This window comes from Ursus americanus, chromosome X (genome assembly GCF_024610735.1).
Source record: "Ursus americanus isolate L20-20 chromosome X, mUrsAme1.1.p, whole genome shotgun sequence".
In the NCBI taxonomy this organism is placed as follows: Eukaryota; Metazoa; Chordata; class Mammalia; order Carnivora; family Ursidae; genus Ursus; species Ursus americanus.
Window position 1 is genome coordinate 66,189,475 of NC_142164.1, and position 24,128 is coordinate 66,213,602.

The following is a 24,128-nucleotide window of genomic DNA, read 5'->3' on the forward strand; positions in this document are numbered from 1 at the left end:
CTTTTGAATAAGTCTGGCCAGTGGCTTATCAATCTTATTGATTCTTTCAAAGAACCAGCTTCTAGTTCTGTTGATCTGCTCTATTGTATTTCTGGTTTCTAATTCATTGATCTCTGCTCTAATCTTGATCACCTGCCTTCTCGTGTGTGGGTTAGGCCTGTTCTTCTGTTCCAGCTCCAGCTTCTTGAGGTGAAAATATAAAAACTGCATTTTAGATTTTTCTATTCTCTTGAGTAAGGCTTGGAAGGCTATGTATTTTCCCCTTAGGACTGCCTTTGCAGTGTCCTATAGGTTTTGGACTGATGTGTTTTCATTTTCATTGGGCTCCAAAAATTGTTTAAACTGATTTTTAATTTCCTGGTTTACCCAATCATTCTTGAGCAGGATGGTTCTTAGTTTCCAAGTGTTTGAGTTTCTTCCAAATTTTTCCTTGTGATTGAGTTCCAGTCAAAGCATTGTGGTCTAAGAATATGCAGGGAATAATCTCAGTCTTTTGGTATCAGTTGAGACCTGTTTTGTGACCCAGTATATGGTCTATTCTGGAGAAAGTTCTGTGTGCATTTGAGAAGAATGAGTATTCTGTTGTTTTAGGGTGGGATGTTCTGTATATATCTATGAAGTCCATCTGTTCCAATGTGTCATTCAAAGCTCTTGTTTCTTTGTTGGTCTTCTGCTTACATGATCTGTCTATTTCTGATAGTGGAGTGTTGAGGTCCCCTACTATTAACATATTTTTATCTATATGTCTCTTTATTCTGGTTAAGAGTTGGCTTGTGTATCTAGCTACTCCCCTGTTGGGGGTGTAGATATTTATAATTGTCATACCTGCTTGTTGGATACATCCTTTAAGAATAATATAGTGTCCTTCTGTATCTCTAACTACAGTCTTTAGTTTAAAACCTAATCTGTGATATTACTACCCCAGCTTTCTTTTGAGGTCCATTGGCATGAAAAATGGTTCTCCATCCCTTCACTTTCAGTCTGGATGTATCTTTAGGTTTAAAATGAGTCTCTTGTAGACAGCAAATGGATGGGTCATGTCTTTTTATCTAATCTGTAACCCTGTGGCGAAAAAACTGCATGTTTAAAAATCAAATTTACTTTCTTAAATACATAATATCTTGGTGAATGTCCAGGCCAAATGGAGAAAGTTTTCCTCATTGACCCCAGCTCTCTGGCTATTTTCCAACTTTGCTCAGATCAGGTCCTTAGGAGGTCAGGCCATTCCTCAGCGTCTTTACAACAGGGACGTAGGTTTTCCATGTGGGCCATGGTACCACAAGCCACCAGAGTACCCTAGTGCTCGGAGAAGTGGTGGGCAGCCGCTGAAGCCAGTCTTTTTGGTCTAATCTGGAATCGATAATCTACTGTATAAAGTTCTAGAAATCTAACAGAATCATTTTACTTAAAGCATTTTATTTTTTTATTTTTTAAAGGATTTTATTTATTTATTTGAGAGAGAGAGAGAGAGAGAGAGAGAGAGAGAGAGAGAGAGTGAGCAGGATCTTGGGGGAGGGGCAGAGGAAGAGGGAGAAGCAGACTCCCTGCTCAGTGGGGAGCTAGTTGCAGGGCTTGATCCCAGGACCCCAGGATCATGACCTGAGCCAGAGGCAGACACTTAACAAACTGAGCCACCCAGGTGCCTCTACTTAAAGCATTTTAATGAAAAATCATTAATTTCACTTTGTTTTCTTTCCAAGTCAGAACACAAGAACAAATAGTTACTTAAAACTGGTTTTGTAGTTGGTTTCTTTTTTTAGTCCTAAGGAGTGGACCATATTGCCTAATTCTGTCTTTTGGAACTTGTTCTGTTTTTGGGCTCTCCTCTGCAAGTATGCAAGTGCTTGTACAAACTCTTGGTCCAGTGCTGTTGCAAGTATATCCGAAACATACTGACCCAACAATGGCACAATGGATCTGCTCAACCAGAAGCTTCTTTGAAAAGACCAAAAGATCAGGGCATTCCTTCAGCTTTCAGTTTCCATCATGGAGAAAATAACATTGAAACCCCAAAGTAAGAAATACCTTCCCTGACTATCTAAGGCATAGGATGGGGATAGCTTTAAGGCCAAGAATAGGGTACTGACATCTCTCAGGATAGTATACCTACCTAGTCCCCACAAGCTGTCTTAGGACTTAATTTATACGTGATCACTGATTTGATAAAAGAGGGTAAAGAAAGGAAAAAGGAGAAGGACAGGGGAAAGAGTAAGGAAGAATGAAGGAAAGAGATGTAAATTTAATTGTACAGAAGAGGGAGCAAGAAAGAAAAATAAAAACTTTCATATGCTGCTAGAGAAGCAATTTCATGGGTCATCACTGAAAAACAATCTCTGTTTCTTGTTTCATAGAAGCTACCATGCTCAAGGAGGTCACAGGTGATTGAATAAAACAATGGACAACCAGCATTGAATGAATATATAAAACTCCTACTCTGTTGGTTTTTTTCCTTCCAATTTTAGAAAAGACATGAGAGCAGTTTTATAAAATCAGGAGCTTGACTTACCCTTTTTCTTGTTTTTAACTGGACCTGTTAAAAAAGAAAATGGAAAATTAAGTCACTGGAAATTAACAGAAAATATGTATTCTCCAAGACAGTCATAGGAGAAACTCCCAAGACACTGCAGATTTTGAGGGAGCCCCACACCAAGGGTCAGGTCATTGGCAAGGTATCTCCCAACTATCAGACCTCTCCAGTCTGTTTCTGTTCTTTGACTGTTGTAACAAAAACGTTACAAGAAAGATTCTTCCTTAGAAAACTCTTTCAGTCTCAGTCTTTGCAGTGAAGGAATGGGTACTTCTTCGTAGAGATGAAATGCCCATAAACGCAGGACTCAACAACCTTAGGACGGCATTCCATTAATTCTGTGAGTCCTGAGATTGAAGAGTCATGCATTCAGGTGAAGAACTGATATGAAGTTTCCTGCGTTGAAACTGAATGGAAAAGAGGGTCATTTTCATGGGAGGAGCAGAAGCAGCAGCAGTCGACTTTTTTAGTCACTTATTGTGATTTAAATTGTTAGTTATTAAAACAGTGCGACCATAATACATTCATATGGATACCACATGCACTCCCATTGTAATTGACTATAAGTTAACAGACACTTTAAAAGAGGTGTCAACAGTTTCACTGACAATGAAATCACAAGCATTTTCTTGGAAATTACTTCTAAAGAAAACAATTCTAATCAATCGAGGACACTCTAATCAAGGCTTTTGTTACATGGATAGGTGACAACCACTCCCCATACACACACAATTTAGGTATCTCCCACACATGTTTTCCCCTCCTGGGGACCCAATTCTCTTCATTCTGTAGGTGGATTTGATTTTCTTTAGATACAGGTGTTTAAAATCTGTTCCAAACTGCCATGAAGACAGTAATGGACATTAAACCATTTTCAGTGTCCTCAGGAGCTTACAAAAAGAACACCAAGCATTTGCATATTGTTTTATAACCTATAAAACCTACTTATTTCCATTTATCATCTCATTTTATCCTTTCAACAAGCCTAGAATGATCTTTACCTATAAAAGTAGGCTCAATGAGAGGCAGGCTCAATCTGAAGTCAACAAAGTCTCTCACCTGGAGGGCTGCCAGTTTGGCCATCAGAGCTTGCATAGGTCCCTTGAAAACCAATGTCTGTGTAGACTTCCCTTGCAAAATAATTTTATTTTTGTAATTTCCCTGCTAAATTTCATGTGTCACAGTAGGTATTATTATGTGCATGGGATGTTTTAGGTTGGGTTCAGCAACCTGCCACACTTAAGGTCCTAAGTCCCCATTCTTTTATCCTCGTTTTTCCTTTTTCTTCCCTTCAGTCTTTCTTCTTCTTTCTTTGCTGCTTATCCTTTATGTTTTTAATGGCATTGAGAGTTCTCGATAATGTGCATGGAGGTTCTGGCAAGGAAGCACAGCTGCACAAATACTACATGAGAAGGGCCACCTCTTTGACCAAAAAAAGCTATTTGAAGAAGGGTTTACATGGAAAGGCCTGGCCCCATCAGCCAGCTACCAGCCAGCAAGTCAGCCACCTCTGCCTGGCAGAGCAGTGGGGTGGTAGCCAGTGCAGCAACACTGCACTCATAGACAAGTTGTGCTAGCCCTGGACAAGTTTCTGACCATTTCAGCTGCATAAAGGGTTAGGACTGTGACATCACACTTCAAAGCAGGTTTTGAGGAAATCAGACCTTCACAAGCAACCAGTCTTCACCAAGCATGCCTATGGAAGGTAGCAAGATAAATAATGAAACACAACTCTATCCTAAAAGAACTTGCAGTTGGATACAAAAATATTAAAGAGGGGAGACATGGAATTATATTGACTATTTGAGAGAAAACAAACAAACAAACCAACCCAACCTTCCAGGAAAAAGTTTGACTTAAATCAACAACTGAAAAGAGGGAAAGGGAAGTAAAAAAAATTTTTTTTAAACTTCTGTTGTGTTTATATCAGGAACCAGCCCATTGTACATATATAAATGCATGCATACATACATACATAAAAAGGGGAAGCAAGAAGGAAAAATTTATTTTTTAAACAAAACTATTTTTATTTCATTCTTTTTTTTTTCAGTGATTCTTATTTTTAATTGAAGTGTAGTTGACACACAATGTTACATTAGTTTCAGGTGTATAACATAGTGATTCAACAATTCTATATTATGTTATGTTATGCTCACCACAAGTGTAGCTACCATCTGTCCCCATACACTGCTATTACAATATTATTGACTATATTCCCTATGCTGTATCTTTTACCCCCATAACTTATTCATTCCATAAAGGAAGCCTGTATCTCCCACTCCCTTCACCCGCACTGCTCATCTCTCTATCCCTCTCACCTTTGTCAACTCTCACCTTGTTTTCTGTATTTATAGCTTTGATTCTGCTTTTTGTTTGTTTATTCATTTGTTTTACTTTTTGGATTCCATATGTAAGTTAAATCATATGGTATTTATCTTTCTTTGTCTGACTTGTATCACTTAGCATTTATACCTTCTAGATCCGTCAGTGTTGTCACAAATTGCAGGATCTCTTTTTTTTCTGGCTGAGTAATATTCCATTATACACACACACACACACACACACACACACACACACACACACACACATCTTCTTTACCCATATCATCTATTGATGGACACCTGGGCTGCTTCCATATCTTGGCTACTATAAACAATGCTGCAATAAACATAGGAGTTTTTGAATTTGTGTTTTCACTTACTTTGGGTAAATACCCAGTAGTAGAATTGCTGGATTATATGTTATTTCTATTTTTAATTTTCTGAGGAAACTCTTTACTGTTTTCCATAGTGGCTACATCAATTTACATTCCCACCAACAGAGTACAGGTTTCTCTCCTCTTTCCCAACACCATTTGTTGAAGACACTTGTCTTGTAGTTTTAAATTGTTTTTCTTTGTCACCATATTTTGCCATTTTAATTTTAATATGTCTTGGGTGGATCTGCTTTTGTTGATTTTGTTGGGGTTCTCTGTGCCTCCTGGATCTGGATATCTGTTCACTTCCCCAGATTAGGGAAGTTTTCAGCTATTATCTCTTCACATATATTTTCTGCCCCCCCTCCTCTCTCTTTTTCTTCTGGGACTCCTATGATGCAAATGTTATTACATTTAGTGGAGTCACTGAATTCCCTAAATCTATTCTTGTTACTCATAATTATTTTTCTCTCTTTTTTTCAGCTTGATTACTTTCCATTATCTCTTTTAGGTCATTAATTTGTTCCTCTGCTTCTTCCAGCCTGCTGTTCATTCCATCAAGTGTGTTTCTCATTTTGTTTATTGAGCCCTTTATGTCTGCTATGTTATCCCTTATCTCTGTGTTAAGAGTCTAACTCATGTCTTTCACTCTTTTCTCAAGTCCAGAGAGTATCCTTATGTTCACTGCTTTAAATTCTCTATCAGGCATATTACTTATATTTGTTTCACTTAGATCTGGGGACTTGTCCTTGTCCTGTTCTTTCATTTGGGACACATTCCTAACTCTTCTCATTTTGTCTAAGCCTCCGTGCCTGCTTCTCTGTGCTAGGAAAGTCAGCTATTTTTCCTTTTGTTGACAGTAATGGCCTTATTAAGAAGAGGACTTGTACCCTGCAGTGTAGTGTCTCCTGCTCCCCAGGACCTGGCACTGCAGGGAGAATCTCCAATGTATGCTGCATGGTGCTCGGCAGTTGTGTCTTGGTTGCTTTACACTTCAGGGCAGCCATGTGCAGAGGATGTCCTTGCCTAGTGTGGGCAATGTTTGGTCCCTGGCCTGAATGTGGTGGGTTTTAACTAGGTATGCTTGGTCTACTTGTGAAATGAGACCTGTCACTACTGCTGCTGGAACTGAGGTTCTGCAAAACTCCTGGGTCAGGAGACATGGTGTGGGCAGGGGTTTGGGCTGGTCTTCTGGGGGAGGGAGCCCTCCATGCTGGGACTGAGGCAAGTGTGACTAGGAAGTGTGTTCCACTGGAGCACGAGGGTTGGGGCTTGGTGTAAGCAACTTAGGTAGTGAGTATCCATTCTGCCCTGGTTCCTGCAGGTGGGTCTGTGTTTATGCTGAGGGGTGGGGAGGGAAATGGTGCCTTCCAGTTCCTTTGTTCGTGGAGGGGTATCTCCATTAATGCTACCTCTCTGGGACATGATCTGAGAAAACAACCTCCCCACTGTGTGCCCTAGGTGCTTTTCGGATTGCTGTTTCCACGCTGTATGTCTGCAGGCTGTTTGCCCTGCCTTCTCTCTAAGAGCAGCTCCAATGCCTCTGGGGTCTCCCTGAGCAAGCCAGTCACCTTTAGAACTCCAGGCTTTAAGCCCCGCTGGTTGCAAGAACTCATAAAATTTGGCCCAGCTCACTTTACAAGCCAATTGCTAGGGGGATTCACTTTCTCCTTGCATTCGCCTGTATGTTATTTTGTCCCTTGCCATTCTTGGCAACTGTGGCTCCCTCCCTATTGCAGCAGCCATGGTCTGTTTCTCTCCTCCACCATGTCTTTGCACTTCCTACCTTCTTCAATGTGGCCTCTTCTCTCCCTTTAGTTGTGGAGTTTGTTCTGTCAGTCTTCAGGTTGATTTATGGGGTATTTAGGATGATTTGATAGTCATCTACTTGTGTTCATAGGATGAGGTGAGCCTAGGGTCCTCCTACTCTGCTGCCATCTTCTTGGACTCCAAGTTGTATAAGTTCCTTAAATATTTTGGATATTAATTCCTTATCAGATATATAATTTGCAAATATCTTCACTAGTTTGCCTTTTTATTTTGTTTTTTATTTGCTATGCAAAAGTTTTTTATTTTCATGTAGTCCCAGTCGTTTACTTTTGCTTTTGTTTCCCTTGCCTGAGGAGACATAGCCATAAATATGTTGCTAAGGCTGATATCCAAAAATGTACTGCTTATATTTTCCTTTAGGAGCTCTATGGTTTCAAGCCTCACATTTAAGGGTGATGGGTATTAAGGAGGGCACATGTTGTGATGTGCGCTGCGTGTTATATGTAACTAACGAATCATTGAACACTACATCAAAAACTAATGATGTACTATACAGTGGCTAACTGAACAAACAAAGAAAAAGCCTCACATATAGGTCTTTAATCCATTTCAAGTTTATTTTTTGTGTGTGGTATAAGAAAGAGGTCCAGTTTCATTCTTTTGCATGTAGCTGTCTAGTTTTTCCAACATCATTTACTGAAGAGACTGTCTTTCCTCCATTGTATATTCTTGCTTTTTTAAATGTAGCATAGGTTTATTTCTGGGCTTTCTATCCTGTTTCATTGATCTATGTTATCTATTTTTGTGCCAGTGCCATACTGTTTTGATTACTGTAGTTTTGTAATATATCTTGAAATCTGGAATTGTGATACCTCCAGTTTTCTTCTTCTTTCTCAAGATTGCTTTGGCTCTTTGAGGTCTTTTGTGGTTCCATACAAGTTTTAGGATTTTTTTTTGTTCTATTTCTATGGAAAGTGCTATTGGTATTTCGATAGGGATTGCATTATATCTGTAGGTAGTTTGGGTAGTATTGACATTTTAATGTTATTAATTCTTCCAATTCATGAGCATGCTATATCTTTCCATTTGTTTGTGTTGTCTTCAATTTCTTTCACCAATGTCTTAGAGTTTTCAGAATGTAGGTCTTTCACTTCCTTGGTTAAATGTATTCCTAGTAGCTTATTCTTTTTGATGTAATTGTAAATGTAATTGTTTTCTTAATGTCTCTTTGTGCTATTTTATTATTAGTGACTAGCATAACATAATAAAAAATTTTAAAAAAGAAATGCAACAGATTTCTGTGTATTGATTTCGTATCCTGTAACTTTATGGAATTCACTTATAAGTTCTAACAGTTTTTTGGTGGAGTCTTTAGGACTCCATATAGTATCATTTCATCTGCAAATAGTGAAAGTTTTACTTTTTCCTTGCTGATTTGGATGCGTTTTATTTCTTTTTCTTTTCTGATTGCTGCAGCCAGTACTTCCAGTGCTATCTTGAATAAAACTGGTAGGAGTGGACATTCTTGTCTTTTTCCTGATCTTAGAGAAAAAGCTTTCAGTTTTTTACCATTGAGTATGATGTTAGCTGTGCGTTTTTTAATATATGGCCATTATTATGTTTAAGTTATGTTCCCTCTAAGTCTAATTTGTTGAGAGTTTTTAATCATGAATGGATATTGTATTTTGTCAAATGCTTTTACTACACCTACTGATGATCATATGGTTTGTATTCCTCTTCTTGTTAATGTGATTTATCACATTATTGTGATATTGTGATATTGGACCACTCTTTGTATCCCAGGAATAAATCCCACTTGAATGTGGAGAATGATTTTTTAAATGTGCTGCTGAATTTGGTTTACTAATATTTTTTTGAGGATTTTTGCATCCGTGGTCATCAGAAATATTGGCTTGTAGTTTTCTTTCTTTGTATTTGGTCTGCTCAAATTTTCTATTTTTTTCTTACTAGGTTTTGGAAGATTATATATTTTTAGGAATTTATCCATTTCTTCTAGGTTGTCCAAATTTTTGGCATACGACTTTTCATAATATTGTCTTATATTTCTTTCTATTTCGGTAGTGTTAGTTGTTATTTGTATCCTTCATTTTTTATTTTATTTATTTGGTCCTCTTTTTTCTTGATGAGTCTGGCTAAAGGTATATCGATTTTATCTTTTCAAAGAACCAGCTCTTGGCTTCACACCTCTTTTCTACTGTTTTTAAGTCTTTATTTCATTTATTTCTGCTCTAATATATATTTCCTTTCTTCTACTAGCTTTGGGCTTTGTTTGTTCTTTTTCTAGCTCCTTTAGGTGTAAGGTTAGATTGTTTATTTGACATTTTTCTTGTTTCTTGAGGTAGGCCTGTATTGTAAAATTCTCTTTTAGAACTCCTTTTGCTGTCTCCCAAAGATTCTAGACTGTTATGTTTTCATTTTCATTTTCCTCCAGGTGTTTTTTATTTCCTCTTTGATTTCTTCATTGACCCATTTGTTTGGCCTCCATGTGTTTGTGGGTTTTTCCCCCATTTTTTTCTTGTAATTGATTTCTAGTTTTATACCATTGTGTTTGGAAAAGATGCTTGATGTGATTTCAGTCTCTTAATGTTATTGAGACCTGTTTTGTGGGATAACATGTGATTTATTCTAGAGAAAGTTCCATACGCACTTGGGAAGAATTTATATTCTGCTGTTTTTGGATGGAGTATTCTGTGTATATCTGTTAGGTCCATCTGGTCTAATGTGTAATTCAAAGCCACTATTTCTTTGTTGATTTCCTATCTGGATGATGTAAGCATGTGTTAAAGTCTCCTACTATCATTGTATTGCTGTCATTTTCTCCCTTTATGTCTGTTAATATTTGCTTTATGTATTTTAGAGGCTCCTATGTTGGGTGAATAGATATTTACAATTGTTATATCCTCTTCAATCCTCTTGTTGGATTGATCCTTTTATCCTTATGTAGTGCCCTTCTTTGCCTCTTGCTACAGTCTTTGTTTTAAAGTCTATTTTAAAGTGTATTTTGTCTGATATAAGCATTGTTACCCTGACTTTTTTTTTTTTTGCTTCCATTTGCATGGTATTTTTTCCCATCCATTCACTTCCAGTCTATATGTATCTTGAGGTCTGAAGTGAGACTCCTGTGGGCAGCATATAGTTGCATCTTGTTTGAAAAAACAGCTTTAAAACTACCCACAAATAACCAGTATTAACATTTTAATGCATATCTAGAGATTTTTTAAATCATATGTATATGTATTTTTGCAAAACGGGATCAAATAAAAATGTTGTTTGATAACTTTTTTCTATGTCAGTAACTATATTTCTACATTATCATTTTTAATATGGATACATCAGCATTGTAAAGGTAAGTCTTCATATTTTTCCAGTTATTTATGATTTTATTTTTATGTTTAAATCTTTAATTTGGTATAGATTTTAGTATACCATGTGAGATAAAGAGCTAATTAAAATTTTTATTTTTATTGTCCAAAATGATCATGAGATAAAGAGTACTGAGAGCAACAGGGGCTTAAAGCCAGTCCTTTCTCTACTTCAGCTTGTGTCACAGAAGGGCTATCAGAGAGCTTCTACTCAGTGGATATTTGGCATATCCCTTGGGAAAAAAATGAGGATGAAAAGGTATAGATAAGATTGTCACTAGACTATATTACATTTCTCACAAATGCTAGTGAGCACATCATCTTTCTTTCTTGTTCTAATATAGCTCGCCAGAGATAGTAAATAATTCTTATGAGTTTTAACATAGACCTCGAAGCCCTGGCTCTATATCCACCATACTCATTTTTTTCACTTGAGACCAACGTAGTTTTCCAGCTTCAGGAGAGAAAATGCCAGGGAACTAGAACTATCCCATGTTAGATATGGGCATCTTGACCCAGAACAAAAGCAGCAAATTCTGTTGAGTTCTACATCCTCTTAGATATATTGATTTATTTTCTCTGTGTACTTCAGAACATTTTTCATACCTATTCAGAGCACTACCACTCTGTTTCTGTGGTAACAGGCTGTATTTCTTTCTTTCTTTTTTTTAAAGATTTTATTTATTTATTTGACAGAGACAGCCAGAGAGAGAGGGAACACAAGCAGGGGGAGTGGGAGAGGAAGAAGCAGGTTCATAGCGGAGGAGCCTGATGTGGGGCTCGATCCCACAACGCCAGGATCACGCCCTGAGCTGAAGGCAGACGCTTAACAACTGAGCCACCCAGGCGCCCCCAGGGTGTATTTCTATATCACTCCAATTCCCTCTATTTGTAACCATCATGATTTTGTAGGCAAAACCCACAAAGAGTGGGACAGACAGCTGTCCAGGCCAAGAAGGCTTTGATAGGAGTAAAATTGAGATTTGACAAGTTTTGATCAATGTGAACACGGAATTTGCTATCTGACATTAAGAAGAGGAGGTCTTGTAACAGCATCAGGGCCATGGAGGCCAGCAGCAGTCCCAACCAGATTCTGGTCCTGACTGAAGCACAAACTGATGATAGAGCAAGTGACACTTTTCTTCTGATTCTTCATCTTCTAAGTTAGGGAACATTTTGTATACTTTGTCTTTATTCAAGGACTAGGGTCCTGATGAAGATATTTAGTATAATAACTTTTACATTATTAATAACGAATAGCTAACATTTATTGAATATATATGAGCCTTGCACTGTGGTATTTGCTTTACATACCTCATTTAGGTCTTACAATAATCCAGCAAAGTAGTCTTTATTATTTTATTTCATAGATAAAGAGATGTATTAAATAAATTGCACAAGGTCACACAATCTGTAGGTATTTTAAGATAAGCTGAAACTTCAGAATGATTCATGTTATTCTAGATGTGTTTTGAAAACTTAAAAATAAGTGTATATATTTCCCATTTCTTGTTTGACATGTCAACAGCTTGAAAGTCATCACTCCCATATTCCAAACAAGAAAATAGCTGAACAAACTTAAAATCAACTCTTAGATCCATCAAAGAATTGAGTCACAAGGCAAACTGCTGTTCTGATGGATACAGAGAATCACAGCTTATGAGGAGTAGAAGCTTGGAGCTGGAGCCAGTATCAGTAAGAACACTTTACAGTAAGAACTGTAATTGACAGTTTGCTATAGGCTCAGTGTGAACTAGCTTAAAAGCTAAAAACCTCAAGGGAGTCCAGTCTTAGGTGGGCCACCACACTTTCATGAATTTTACCTTCAAGGGGCCTACCAGGTTCTCATTGTGAAGATTGGAGAAAAGCTCCCTTGTGTTTATGGCAATGGGAGAGGAAAAGTAGCCATTTTAAAATGTACCCAGATTTCTCTGTTCTCCTTAACAAGGACTGCCCTGAAGGAAAATTATTGTATCAGAACATAACTGACTGGGTTTTATCAGAGCCTAACTAACCTGGGGAACAGGAATTACCAAGCTGAGGCACACTAGAAGATTGGGACCTAATCATAGGACTACAGAATGCTTCCCTTCCACTTACATTTTACCACCACATCAACAGGGCTTCTATATAGTAACATCAGATTATAACTTAAAAACCCTGCAAGTTTCAGACTGTACTTAAGGAGTTTCTAGGGACACCCAAAGACAACAAGAGGAGACTAAAACAAAAAAATAAAAGAGGAAATTTTAGCCTCTGACACCACAGCTACAGCAAACAGTAAACACACCCTAGCTCCTAGTCAGATAAACATAAAGTATTACATTATAGGCCTATGTACCTCTATTGCTTTTATCCAGTACATTCTGTCTGGCTTTCAGTCAAAATTTGAAAGGCATACCAGAATGTAAAAAATATAGTCTTAATTAAAAAATATATATATATATAGTCTGAAGAGACAAACCAAGCATTAGAACAAGACTCAGATATGGCAGAGATTTTGGAATTATTAGACCTGGAATTTAAAATAACTACTATTAATATGCTAAGGGTGTTAATGAAAAACTGAACAACATGCAAGAACAAATGGGTAATGTAAGCAGAGAGATGAAAAGTCTAAGAAAAAATAAAAAAGAAATGCTAACCCACATAAATATAGTCAACTGATCTTCAACAAGGAACAAAGACAATATAGTAGGATAAAGAAGTGTTTTCAATAAATGGTGCTGGAAAACTGGACAGTGACATACAAAAAAGTGAATATAGACACAGACCTTAAACTAGTCACAAAAATTAAATTAAAATGGATCACAGACATAATTTAAAGTACAAAACTATTAAATTCCTAGAAGATAATAAAAGAGAAAATCTAGATGACCTTGGGTATTATGATGACTTTTTAGATACAGGACCATGATCCATGAAAGAAACAATTGATAAGCTGGAATTAATTAAAATTAAACGCTTCTGCTCTCTGAAAGACAATGCCAAGAAGACAAGCCACAGGCTGGGAGAAAATATTTGTGGAAGAAACACCTGGTAAAAAACTGTTATCCAAAATATACAAAGAGCTCTTAAGTCTCCACAAGAAGAAAACAAACAACACAATTTTAAAAAATGGGCCAAAGACCTTAAAATAGATGTCACCAAAGAAGATACACAGGTGGCAAGCAAGCATATAAAAAACTACTTCGCATCATTTGTCATTAGGGGAATACAAATTAAAGCAACAATAAGATAAAACTACACACCTATTAGAATGGTCAAAATCTGGAACACTGTCAATACCAAATGCTGCTGAGGACGTGATGCAGCAAGAACCCTCATTAACTGCTGGTGGGAAAGCAAAATGGCACAGCCACTTTGGAAGACGGTTCGGTGGTTTCTTACAAAACTAAACATGCTCTAACTATACAACATAGCAGTAGGGATCAGTGGTTTCTAGAAATTGGGGGTGAGGGATATATAGGTGGAGCACAGGATTTTCAGGTCAGTATGATATTATAATGATGGATACATGTCATTATACATTTTTCCAAACCCACAGAATGTACTACAGGAGTGTAAACTATGAACTGGGTGATTATGATGTGTCAGTGTAGGTTCAACAATTGTAACAAATGTACCACTCTGGTGGGGGCATGTTGATAATGGGGGGGGAAGGCTTTTCATGGGTGGGGGCAAGTATATATGGGAAATCTCTCTACTTTCCCTTCAATCTTTCTGTGAACATAAAACTGTTCTAAAAAAAGTAGATGTAAGTAAGAAAAAAATATTAACAATAAGAAACACTGAAACTAAGAGCTGGTTCTTTGAAAAAATAAGTGCAATTGACAAACCTTTAGCTAGACTCACCAAGAAGAGATAACTCAAGTAAATAAAATCAGAAAAGAAAGGGGAAATGTTACAACTGATACCACAGATACAAAGGATCATAAAATACTACATAAATGCTACATAAAATACTACTATGAACAATGATATATACTAACAATATACAATGTTGGCACATAATTATACCAATAAAAATCATATACCAACAATTTGGACAACCTAGAAGAAGTGGAAAATTCCTAAAAACATACAACCTACAAGACTGAATCATGATGAAATAGAAAACCTGAGCAGACTAATTACTAGTAAGGGATTGAATCCATAATAAAAAAAACCTCCCAACAAACAAAAGTCCAGGATCAGATGGCTTCACTGGTGAATTCTACCAAATACTCAGAGAATAATTAATATCAATCCTCAAATTCTTCCAAAAAATAGAAGAGGAGGGAACTCTTCCAAACTTATTTTATGAAGTCAGTATTACTCTGATTCTAAAACCTGTCAAGGGTACCATGGGAAAAGAAAATTATGTGACAATATCCTTGATGAACATAGATGCAAAGATCTTCAACAAAGTATAAGCAAACCAAATTCAACAATACATTAAAAGGATCCTACACCACAATCAAGTGGGATTTATTTCAGGGATGTAGGGATGGTTCAACATCTGCAGATCAGTCAATGTGATACACCACATTAACAATGAAGGATGAAAATCATAAGATCATCTAATAGATGCAGAAAAAAGCATTTGACAAAATTCAACATCCATTTATGATAAAAACTCTGACATAATAAAGGCCATATATGACAAGCCCACAGTTGAAAGTTTTTCTTCTAAGATCAGGAACAATACAAAAATGCCCACTCTCACCACTTTTATTCAACAGAGTATTAGAAGTCCTAGCTAGAGCAATTATGCAAGAAAAAGAAATAAAAGGCATCTAAATTGGAAAGGAAGAAGTAAAACTGTCACTATTTGCAGTTGACATGATATTATATATGAAAACCCTAAAGACTATTAAAAACTTTTAGAATTAATAAACAAATTCAGTAAGGTTGCAGGATACAAAATCAATACACAAAAATCTGTTGCATTTCTATACACTAATTATGAATTATCTGAGAGAGAAATTAAGAAAATAATTTACAGGGGCGCCTGGGTGGCTCAGTCATTAAGCCTTTGTCTTAGGGCGTGATTCCAGCATCCTGGGATTGAGCTATGCATTGGCCTCCCTGCTCCACTGAGAGCCTGCTTCTTTCTCTCCCACTCCCCCTGCTTGTGTTCCCTCTCTCACTGGCTGTCTCTCTCTCTGTCAAATAAATAAATAAAATCTTAAAAAAAAAAAGAAAAGAATTTACAATTGCACCAAAAACCATAAGATACCTAGGAATAAACCTAACCAAAGAGGTAAAAGACCTGTATATTGAAAGCTAGAAGATATTAATGAAAGAAATGGAAAAAGACACACAAAAAAGGGGAAAGATATACCATGTTCATGTATTAGAAGAATTAATATTGTTAACATGTTTATACTATCCAAGTAATATATAGTCTCAATAAAATCCTTTTAAAAATTCCAATGGCATTTTACACAGAAATAGAACAATCCTAAAATTTGTATGAAAACATAAAAGACCTTGAGTAGCCAAAGCGATCTTGAGAAAGAACAAAGCTTGAATCATCATGCTCCCTGATTTCAAAGAATATTACAAAGTTTTAGTAATTAAAATGGTATGATATCAGCATAAAAACAGACATATAGTTAAATGGAGCAGAATAAAGAGCCAAGAAATAAATCCATGCATATATAGTCAAATAATTTACAACAAAAGAGTGAAGAATATACAATGAGGAACAAACTGAGGGCCTCAGAGGGGAGGGGGGCGGGGGAATGGGATAGGCTGGTGATGGGTAGTAAGAAGGGCATGTATTGCATGGTGCACTGGGTGTTACACGCAACTAATGAATCATTGAATTTTACATTGGAAACCGGGGATGTACTGTATGGTGACGAACATAATATAATAAAAAAACATTTAAAAAAACCACAACCCCCCCCAAAAAACCCCAAAAAACCAACCAAACAAAAAAAAGAATATACAATGAGGAAAGGACAGTCTTTTCTATGAATGGTGTTTGAAAATTTAGATATCCATATGCAAAAGAATGAAACTGGACCACTATCTTACACCATATTCAAAAATTAACTCAAAATGGATTAAAGACTTGAATGTAGACCTGAAATCAGAAAACTTCTAGAAGAAAAGATAGGTGGTAAGCTCCTTGACATAGGTCTTGGCAAAGATTTTTTGAACCTGATGTCAAAAGCAAAAGTGACAAAAGTAACAAATAAGTGGGACTACATCAAAGTAAAAATCTGCACAGCAAAGGAAACCATTGACAAAATGAAAAGGCAACCTACTAAATGGGTGAAAATATTTGCAAATCATTTATCTGATAAGGGGTTAATATTTAAAATACATAAAGAACTTTTATGGCTCAATAACAAAAAAGCCCCCAAACAATCCAGTTAAAAATGGGCAGAAGATCTGAAGAGACATTTTTCCAGACATAGGGATGGCCAACAGACATATGAAAAGATTCTTTACATCATTAATCATCAGTGAAATGGAAATCAAAATCAGAATGGGATTTACCTAACACCTGTTAGAATGGCCATTATCAAAAAGACAAAAAATTGGGGGTGCTTGGGTGGTTCAGTTGGTTAAACATATGACTTGATTTTGGCTCAGGTCATGATCTCAGGGTCATGAGATTGAGCCCTGTGTTGGGCTCTGCACCGGGCATGGAGCCTGCTTAAGAATCTCTCTTTCCCTCTCCCTCTGCCCACTCCCACACTTGTGCTCTCTCTCTTAAAAAAAAGACAAAAGATATTAAGTATTGGCAAGGATATGGGGAAAAGGGAACCCTTGTGCATTGTTGGTGGGAATATAAATTGATGCATCCCCTATGAAAAATAATATGGAGGTTCCTCAAAAGTTTAAAAATACGACTGTTATGTGATTCAGGAATTCCATTCTTGGGTATTTATCTGAAGAAAATGAAAACACTGAATCAAAAAGATATATGCACCCCCATGTTCATTGAAGCATTATTTATTTACAATAGCCAAGATAGGGAAACAACCTAAGTGTCCACTGATGGATGAATGGTTAAAGAAGATGTGATGTGTGTGTGTGTAAAATAGATTATTTGGTTATAAAAAATAATATATTGCCATTTGTGACAAGATGGATAGGCCTTGAGGGTTTTATGCTAAGTGAAATAAGCCAGAGAATGTCAAGTACCATATGATCTCTTTTATATGTGGAACCTAAAAAATAAAAAGCCTAAGCTCATAAATACAGACATAGATTGGTGATTGCCAGAACTGGGGTGGAGGGTACAGGGGGAGGGGCAGGGAGAGAAGTGAGTAAACTATTTTTTGTTTTTGTTTTTAGTTTAAAAAATTAAATTAAAAAAATTTGGGGTATCAAAAATCATTATAAAAGAATTCCTTTGATGGTAAAGAATCAGGGACCTTGAAGATAGTTAATAGAAACTTCATAAATAAAATGCAAAGAGAAAGGAAGAATAAAAAAGGTAAAACAGGATATCTAATGATTGTGGGACAATTACAAATGGTGTAACATATACATAATGGGAATACTAGAAGGAGAAAAAAAGAAGAAACAGCAGAGTTATTTGATGTAATACTTTTTTCTAAAAGTAATTACAGACACCAAATTTCAGATCCAGAAAGCTCAGAGAAAACGAAGTAGGTTAAACACCAAAGAGTTGACTCCAGACATATCATATTCAAACTGCAGAAAAACAAAGACAAGGAGACAATCTTCAGAGATGTGGGGAGTACATTTTGTGGGTTTGGAAAAATGTATAATGACATGTATCCATCATTATAATATCATACTGGCAGGGAACACCTTACCTATAAAAGAACAAAGATAAAAATTACATTGGCTTCTCTTCAGAAACCATTTAAGCAAGAAGACATGCAGTGAAATATTTTGTGTTAAAAGAAAAAAACTGCCAAGCTAGAATTCCATATCCAGAAAAATTATCCTTCAAAAAATGAAGGAGAAATAAAGACTTTCTCAGACAAAAATTGATGGAAATTGTTATTAGTAGGACTGCCTTATAAGAAATGTGAAAAGAAGTTCTTCAGAGAAAGGAAATGAATAAGTTAGAAACTTGGATCTAAGTAAAGACGGGAAGAGTGTTAGAGAAGCAATAAATAAAAGTAAAATAAAATCTCTTATTTTACTTATTCTTAGCTGATTTAATAGATAATACTTTGCTCAAAATAATAATAGCAATAATGTATTCAGTGATTATAGTTTATGGATAAATGAAAGAAATGGCAGCAATGTTATAAAGAATGGGGAGAAATTGAGAATACTCTGCTATAAGATAGTTGCACTACCTGTAAAGTGCCATAGTGTTATTTGAAAGTGGATTTGGATAAGTCATACGTATATATTTCTTTTTATAAAAAGATTTATTAATTTATTTTAGGGAGAGAGTAAGAGTGGGGAGGAGGGGCAGAGGGAGAGGGAGAGAAACTCCAAGCAAACTCTATGCTGAGCACAGAACCCAATGCAGGGCTTGATCTCACAAACCCTGAGATCATGACCTGAGCTGAGACCAAGAGTGGGACACTTAACTGCCTGTGCCACCCATAATGCACCCCATAAATGTGTATTTCAAACTCTAGGGCAACCACTAATTTTTTAAAAAGAAGTATAATTGATATGCTAAAAGAGGAGAGAAAATAGAATTATATAAAATAATTAAAATAAGAAAAGTCAGAAAAGGAGAAGACAAAAAAGAAACAAAGAAAAAGGGCAGTGAATAGTAAACAAGTATAATAGATATATACAAATACATTTACAAATATAGTAGAAATTAATTCAACTATATCAATAATCACTTTATTTTTTAAAGATTTTGTTTATTTATTTGACAGAGGAAAGACATCCAGTGAGAGAGGGAACACAAGCAGGGGGAGTGGGAGAGGAAGAGACAGGCTCCCAGCAGAGGAGCCTGATGTGGGGCTCGATGCCAGGATCCCGGGATCACGCCCTGAGCCGAAGGCAGATGCTTAATGACTGAGCCACCCAGGTGCCCCAATAATCACTTTAAATGTGAATGTTCTAAATATAACAGTTAAAGGATAGAAACTGTCACAGTAGATAAAAAAGACCCCAAGAAGCAACTACATGTTGTTTATAAGAAACACACTTTAAATATAGACTCAGGTAGATTAGATAAAAGTAAAGAGATGGAGAAAGATATACCACGCTAACGATAATCAAAAGAATCAAAAGAAAGATAAATATATGTATGTGTGTGTGTGTGTGTGTGTGTATATATTTCAGACAAAGCTGACTTTAGAAAAAGGAAAATGATCAGGGATAAAGAGGGGAATTACATAATGATAAAGGGGCCAATTCTCCAAGAAGACATAGCAATCCTTAGTGTGTATGTGCCTAACAACAGAGTGTCAAAAATATGAGGCAAAAACTGATGAATCCACTATTATAGCAGACTTCAATATCCCTTAATTAGTAATTGAAATATCTAGCAGGCAGAAAATCAGTAAGGATAGAGTTGAGCTGAATAGAGCCATAATCAACTAGATCTCATTGACATTTATAGAATAGTTGATCCAACAATACACAGTCTTCTCAAATTCACACGGAACACTCACTGTGTCATAAAACACACCTTAAAATTTTAAAAGCATAGCTATCATAAAAACTATGTTCTCACATGACAATGGAATTAAACTAGAAATCAATAACAGAAAGATAGCTGGAAAATAATATATTAGAACAAGAGAAAGAGCTAAATGGGTTTTGGAAAATATCTAATCTAAGCTTCTACCTTAGGAAACTGGAAAAAGAAGTGCAATTAAATCCAAAGTAAGTTGAAGAAGAAATAATAAAAATAAGAGCAAAAATAAATGAAATTGAAAACAGGAAATCACTAGACAAAAATCAAAGAAACAAAAAGTGATTCTTTGTAAAGATCAATAAAACTGATAAACTTCTACCCAAGCTAACCAAGGGAGAGATAAGACACAAATTACTAATATTAGAAATAATACTACTACTCTATGCCCACAAATTTTATAAATTAGATGAAATTGAATAATTCAGTGTAAGACACAACCTATTAAAACTCACACAAAACAAAATATATAATTTGAATAGATAATATATAAATGATAATCTATTTATATATTAAAGAAATTGCATCAACAGTTAATAACGTTCTAAAACAGAAGGAACAAGGCTCAGATGGTTTCACTGGTGAATTTTACCAAAAAGTTAAGGGAAAAATTATATCAATTCTCTGCAACCTGCTCCAAAAAATAGAAGCAGATGGAATACTTCCTAACTCATTACATGAGGTTAGCATTACCCTAATGCCAAAACCAAAGACATAACAAGAAAAGAAAACTACAGACCAGCATCTCTCTCTTTTTTTCAATTAAATGCCAATAGTAAATAACATTTATTAACAAGGGAAAAGTGAGATAAAATTAGGAAAAATTTTATATATAAATTTTGAAGAAGTAAAAAAACATTACTGGAGACAATATTTAAAATTTTTGAGTAATAGTTCACAGTATGACTATACTACAATTTGTTTATCCATTCTCCTCTTTTTAAAAATTTAAATTCAAGTTAATTAACATAGTGTGGTATTGGTTTCAAGAGTAGAATTTAGTGATTCATCACTTACACATAACACCCAGTGCTCATACCAACAAGTGCCCTCCTTAATACCCAACACCCATTTAGCCCAGCCCCCCCTCCAGTAACCCTCGGTTTGTTCTCTTAACTATAGAGTCTCTTATGGTTTGCCTCCCTCTCTGTTTTTATCTTAGTTTTTTTCCTTCCCTTCCCCTAAGTTCATCTGTTTTGTTTCTTAAATTCCACATATGAGTGAAATCATATATTTGTCTTTCTCTGAATGATTCATTTTGCTTAGCATAATACATTCTAGTTCCATCACAATGGACCAACCTCTCTTGAAAATAGATGTAAAAACCCGCAACAAAATATTAGCAAGTTAGATCAAACAATGTATTAAAAGATTTATATACCACAATGAAATGGGATTTATTCCTGGTATGCAAGGCTGATTAAACATTCAAAAATGAATTAACTTAATCCATCACACATCAACAGGGTAAAGAAGAAAAATCAAGTGGTCATATCAATAGATGCAGAAAAATCATTTGACAAAATCTGACATCCATTCATGCTAAGAAGTCTCATCAAATTAGGAACAGAGTGATAAAAGTTTGATTAAAAAAAAGCCTACAAAAAAATCTATAGCTAACATTACACTTAATGGTGAGAGGTAGATACTTTTCCTTCAAGATTGAAAACAAGGCAAAGATGTCCCCTCTCGCCACTCCTATTCAGCATCACACTGGAACACCTAGCTGATGCAATTAGGCAAGAAAAGGAAATAAAAGGTATACATATTAGGAAGGAAGGAATAAAACTGTCTTTGTTTGCAGATGACATAATTTTCTATGTAAAAAGTCCAGGAGAACTGACCAAAGAAATCTTCTGGAACTAATAAGCAAATATATAAAACTGTGGGATACAAGCCTAATATATAATAGTCAATTGCCTTCCTATATACTAGCAATGAATTTCAACTGGAATTTGAAATAAAAAACCAACACTATTTGCATTAGCACCGAGAGAGAGAGAGAGAGAGAGAGAGAGAGAGAGAGAGAGAGAGAGAGAGAGATTTAAGTATAAATCAAACAATATATGTACAAAATCTATTTGGAGAAAACTACAAAACTCTAATGAGAGAAATCAAAGTCTAAATAAATAGAAGGACAGCACCTTATGCCAGTTAGAATGGCAAAAATTGACAAGGCAAGAAACAACAATTGTTGGAGAGAATGTGGAGAAAGGGGATCCCTCCTACATTGTTGGTGGGAATGCAAGTTGGTACAGCCACTCTGGAAAACAGTGTGGAGGTCCCTTAAAAAGTTAAAAATTAAGCTACCCTATGATCCAGGCATTGCACTACTGGGTATTTACCCCAAAGATATAGACGTAGTGAAGAGAAGGGCCATATGCACCCCAATGTTCATAGTAGCACTGTCCACAATAGCTAAATCGTGGAAGGAACCGAGATGCCCTTCAACAGATGACTGGATTGAGAAGATGTGGTCCATATATACAATGGAATATTACTCAGCCATCAAAAAGAACAATTTCTCAACATTTGCTGCAACATGGACCGCACTGGAGGAGATAACGCTAAGTGAAATAAGTCAAGCAGAGAAAGACAATTATCATATGGTTTCTCTCATCTATGGAACATAAGAACTAGGAAGATTGGTAGGAGAAGAAAGGGATAAAGAAAGGGGGGGTAATCAGAAGGGGGAATGAAGCATGAGAGACTATGGACTCTGGGAAACAAACTGAGGGCTTCAGAGGGGCGGGGGGTGGGGGAATGGGATAGGCTGGTGATGGGGAGTAAGGAGGGCACACATTGCATGGTGCAGTGGGTGTTATACACAACTAATGAATCATGTAACTTTACATAAAAAACGAGGGATGTACTGTATGGTGACTATCATAATATAATAAAAAATATTACTATAAAAAAATAAATAGAAGGACAGTCCATGTTTATGGATTGGAAGATTCAATCTTGTTAAGATGTCATTTTTCTCCAATTTGATTTATAGATTCAATGCAATACCAGTCAAAATCCCAGCAAGTTACTTTGTGAATATAAAAAAATTGATTCTAAAGTTTATATGGAAAGGAAAAAGATTCAAAATATCCAATACACTATGAAGAATAAAACTGGAAGGCTGACACTACCTGATTCAAGACTTAACATAAAGCTATAGGAATGAAAACAGTGTGGTATTGGTGGAATAATAAACAGATAGATGAATGGATTGGAATATAGAGACCAGAAATAGATTGAAACAAATATATTCAACAGATCTTTGACAAAGGAGCAAAGGTGATTACCTTTGGATTCAATGGAGAAAGGATAGGTTTTTCAACAAATGGTCCTGGAACAACTGGACATCCACATATGAAAAAAAATGTATCTAGACACTGACCTTATACCAGTCACAAAAATGAAATCAAAATACATCAGCAACTCTAAAACTCCTACAAGATAACATAGGAGAAAATCTAGGTGACATTGGGTTTGGCAATGGGTTTCTAGGTAGCACTCTAAAAACTCAAACCATGAAAGAAAAAAAAATGGATAAGTTGGATTAAAATGAAAAACTTCTGCATTGAGGACACTGTTAAGTGAATCAAAAGACAGGCCACAGAATGGGAGAAAATATCTGCAAAAACACATACCTGATAAAGGACTTGTATTGAAAACAACTCGTAATACTCAACAATCAGAAAACAAAAAATCCAATTAAGAAATGGGGAAAGGGGGCACCTGGGTGGCTCAGTTGGTTGAGCAGCTGAATCCTGATTTCAGCTCAGGTCTTTTTTTTTTAAGTTTTTATTTATTTATTTGACAGAGAGAGAGAGAGAGGGATCACAAGTAGGCAGAGTGGCAGGCAGAGGGAGAAGAAGGAGCAGGCTCCCTGCGGAGCAGAGAGCCTGATGCGGGGCTTGAACCCAGGACTCTGGGATCGTGACCTGAGCCAAAAGCAGATGCTTAAACAACTGAGCCACCCAGGCACCCCTCAGTTCAGGTCTTGATCTCAGGGTTGTGAGTTCAAGCCATGCATTAAGTAGGCTCCATGTTGGAGCCTACTTAAAAAAAAAAAGAAATGGGAAAAAGATCTAAATAGACACCTCAGCAAAGAACATATATAGATTGTAAATAAGTACATGATGTTCAACATCATATGTCATTAGG

The 24,128-nt window shown here is 36.1% G+C and overlaps 1 protein-coding gene across 5 annotated transcripts in view; it reads right to left on the reverse strand.

The window, feature by feature from the left end:
* EDA (ectodysplasin A) overlaps nt 1-24,128 on the reverse strand; it is a 421,716-nt gene that overhangs the window by 20,190 nt on the left and 377,398 nt on the right. For all 5 annotated transcript variants that reach the window (XM_087860409.1, XM_087860408.1, XM_087860407.1 and 2 more), the window contains exon 3: nt 2,507-2,530. In XM_087860409.1, the coding sequence (XP_087716535.1) occupies nt 2,507-2,530 (24 nt within the window). The remainder of the gene's footprint in view (nt 1-2,506; nt 2,531-24,128) is intronic.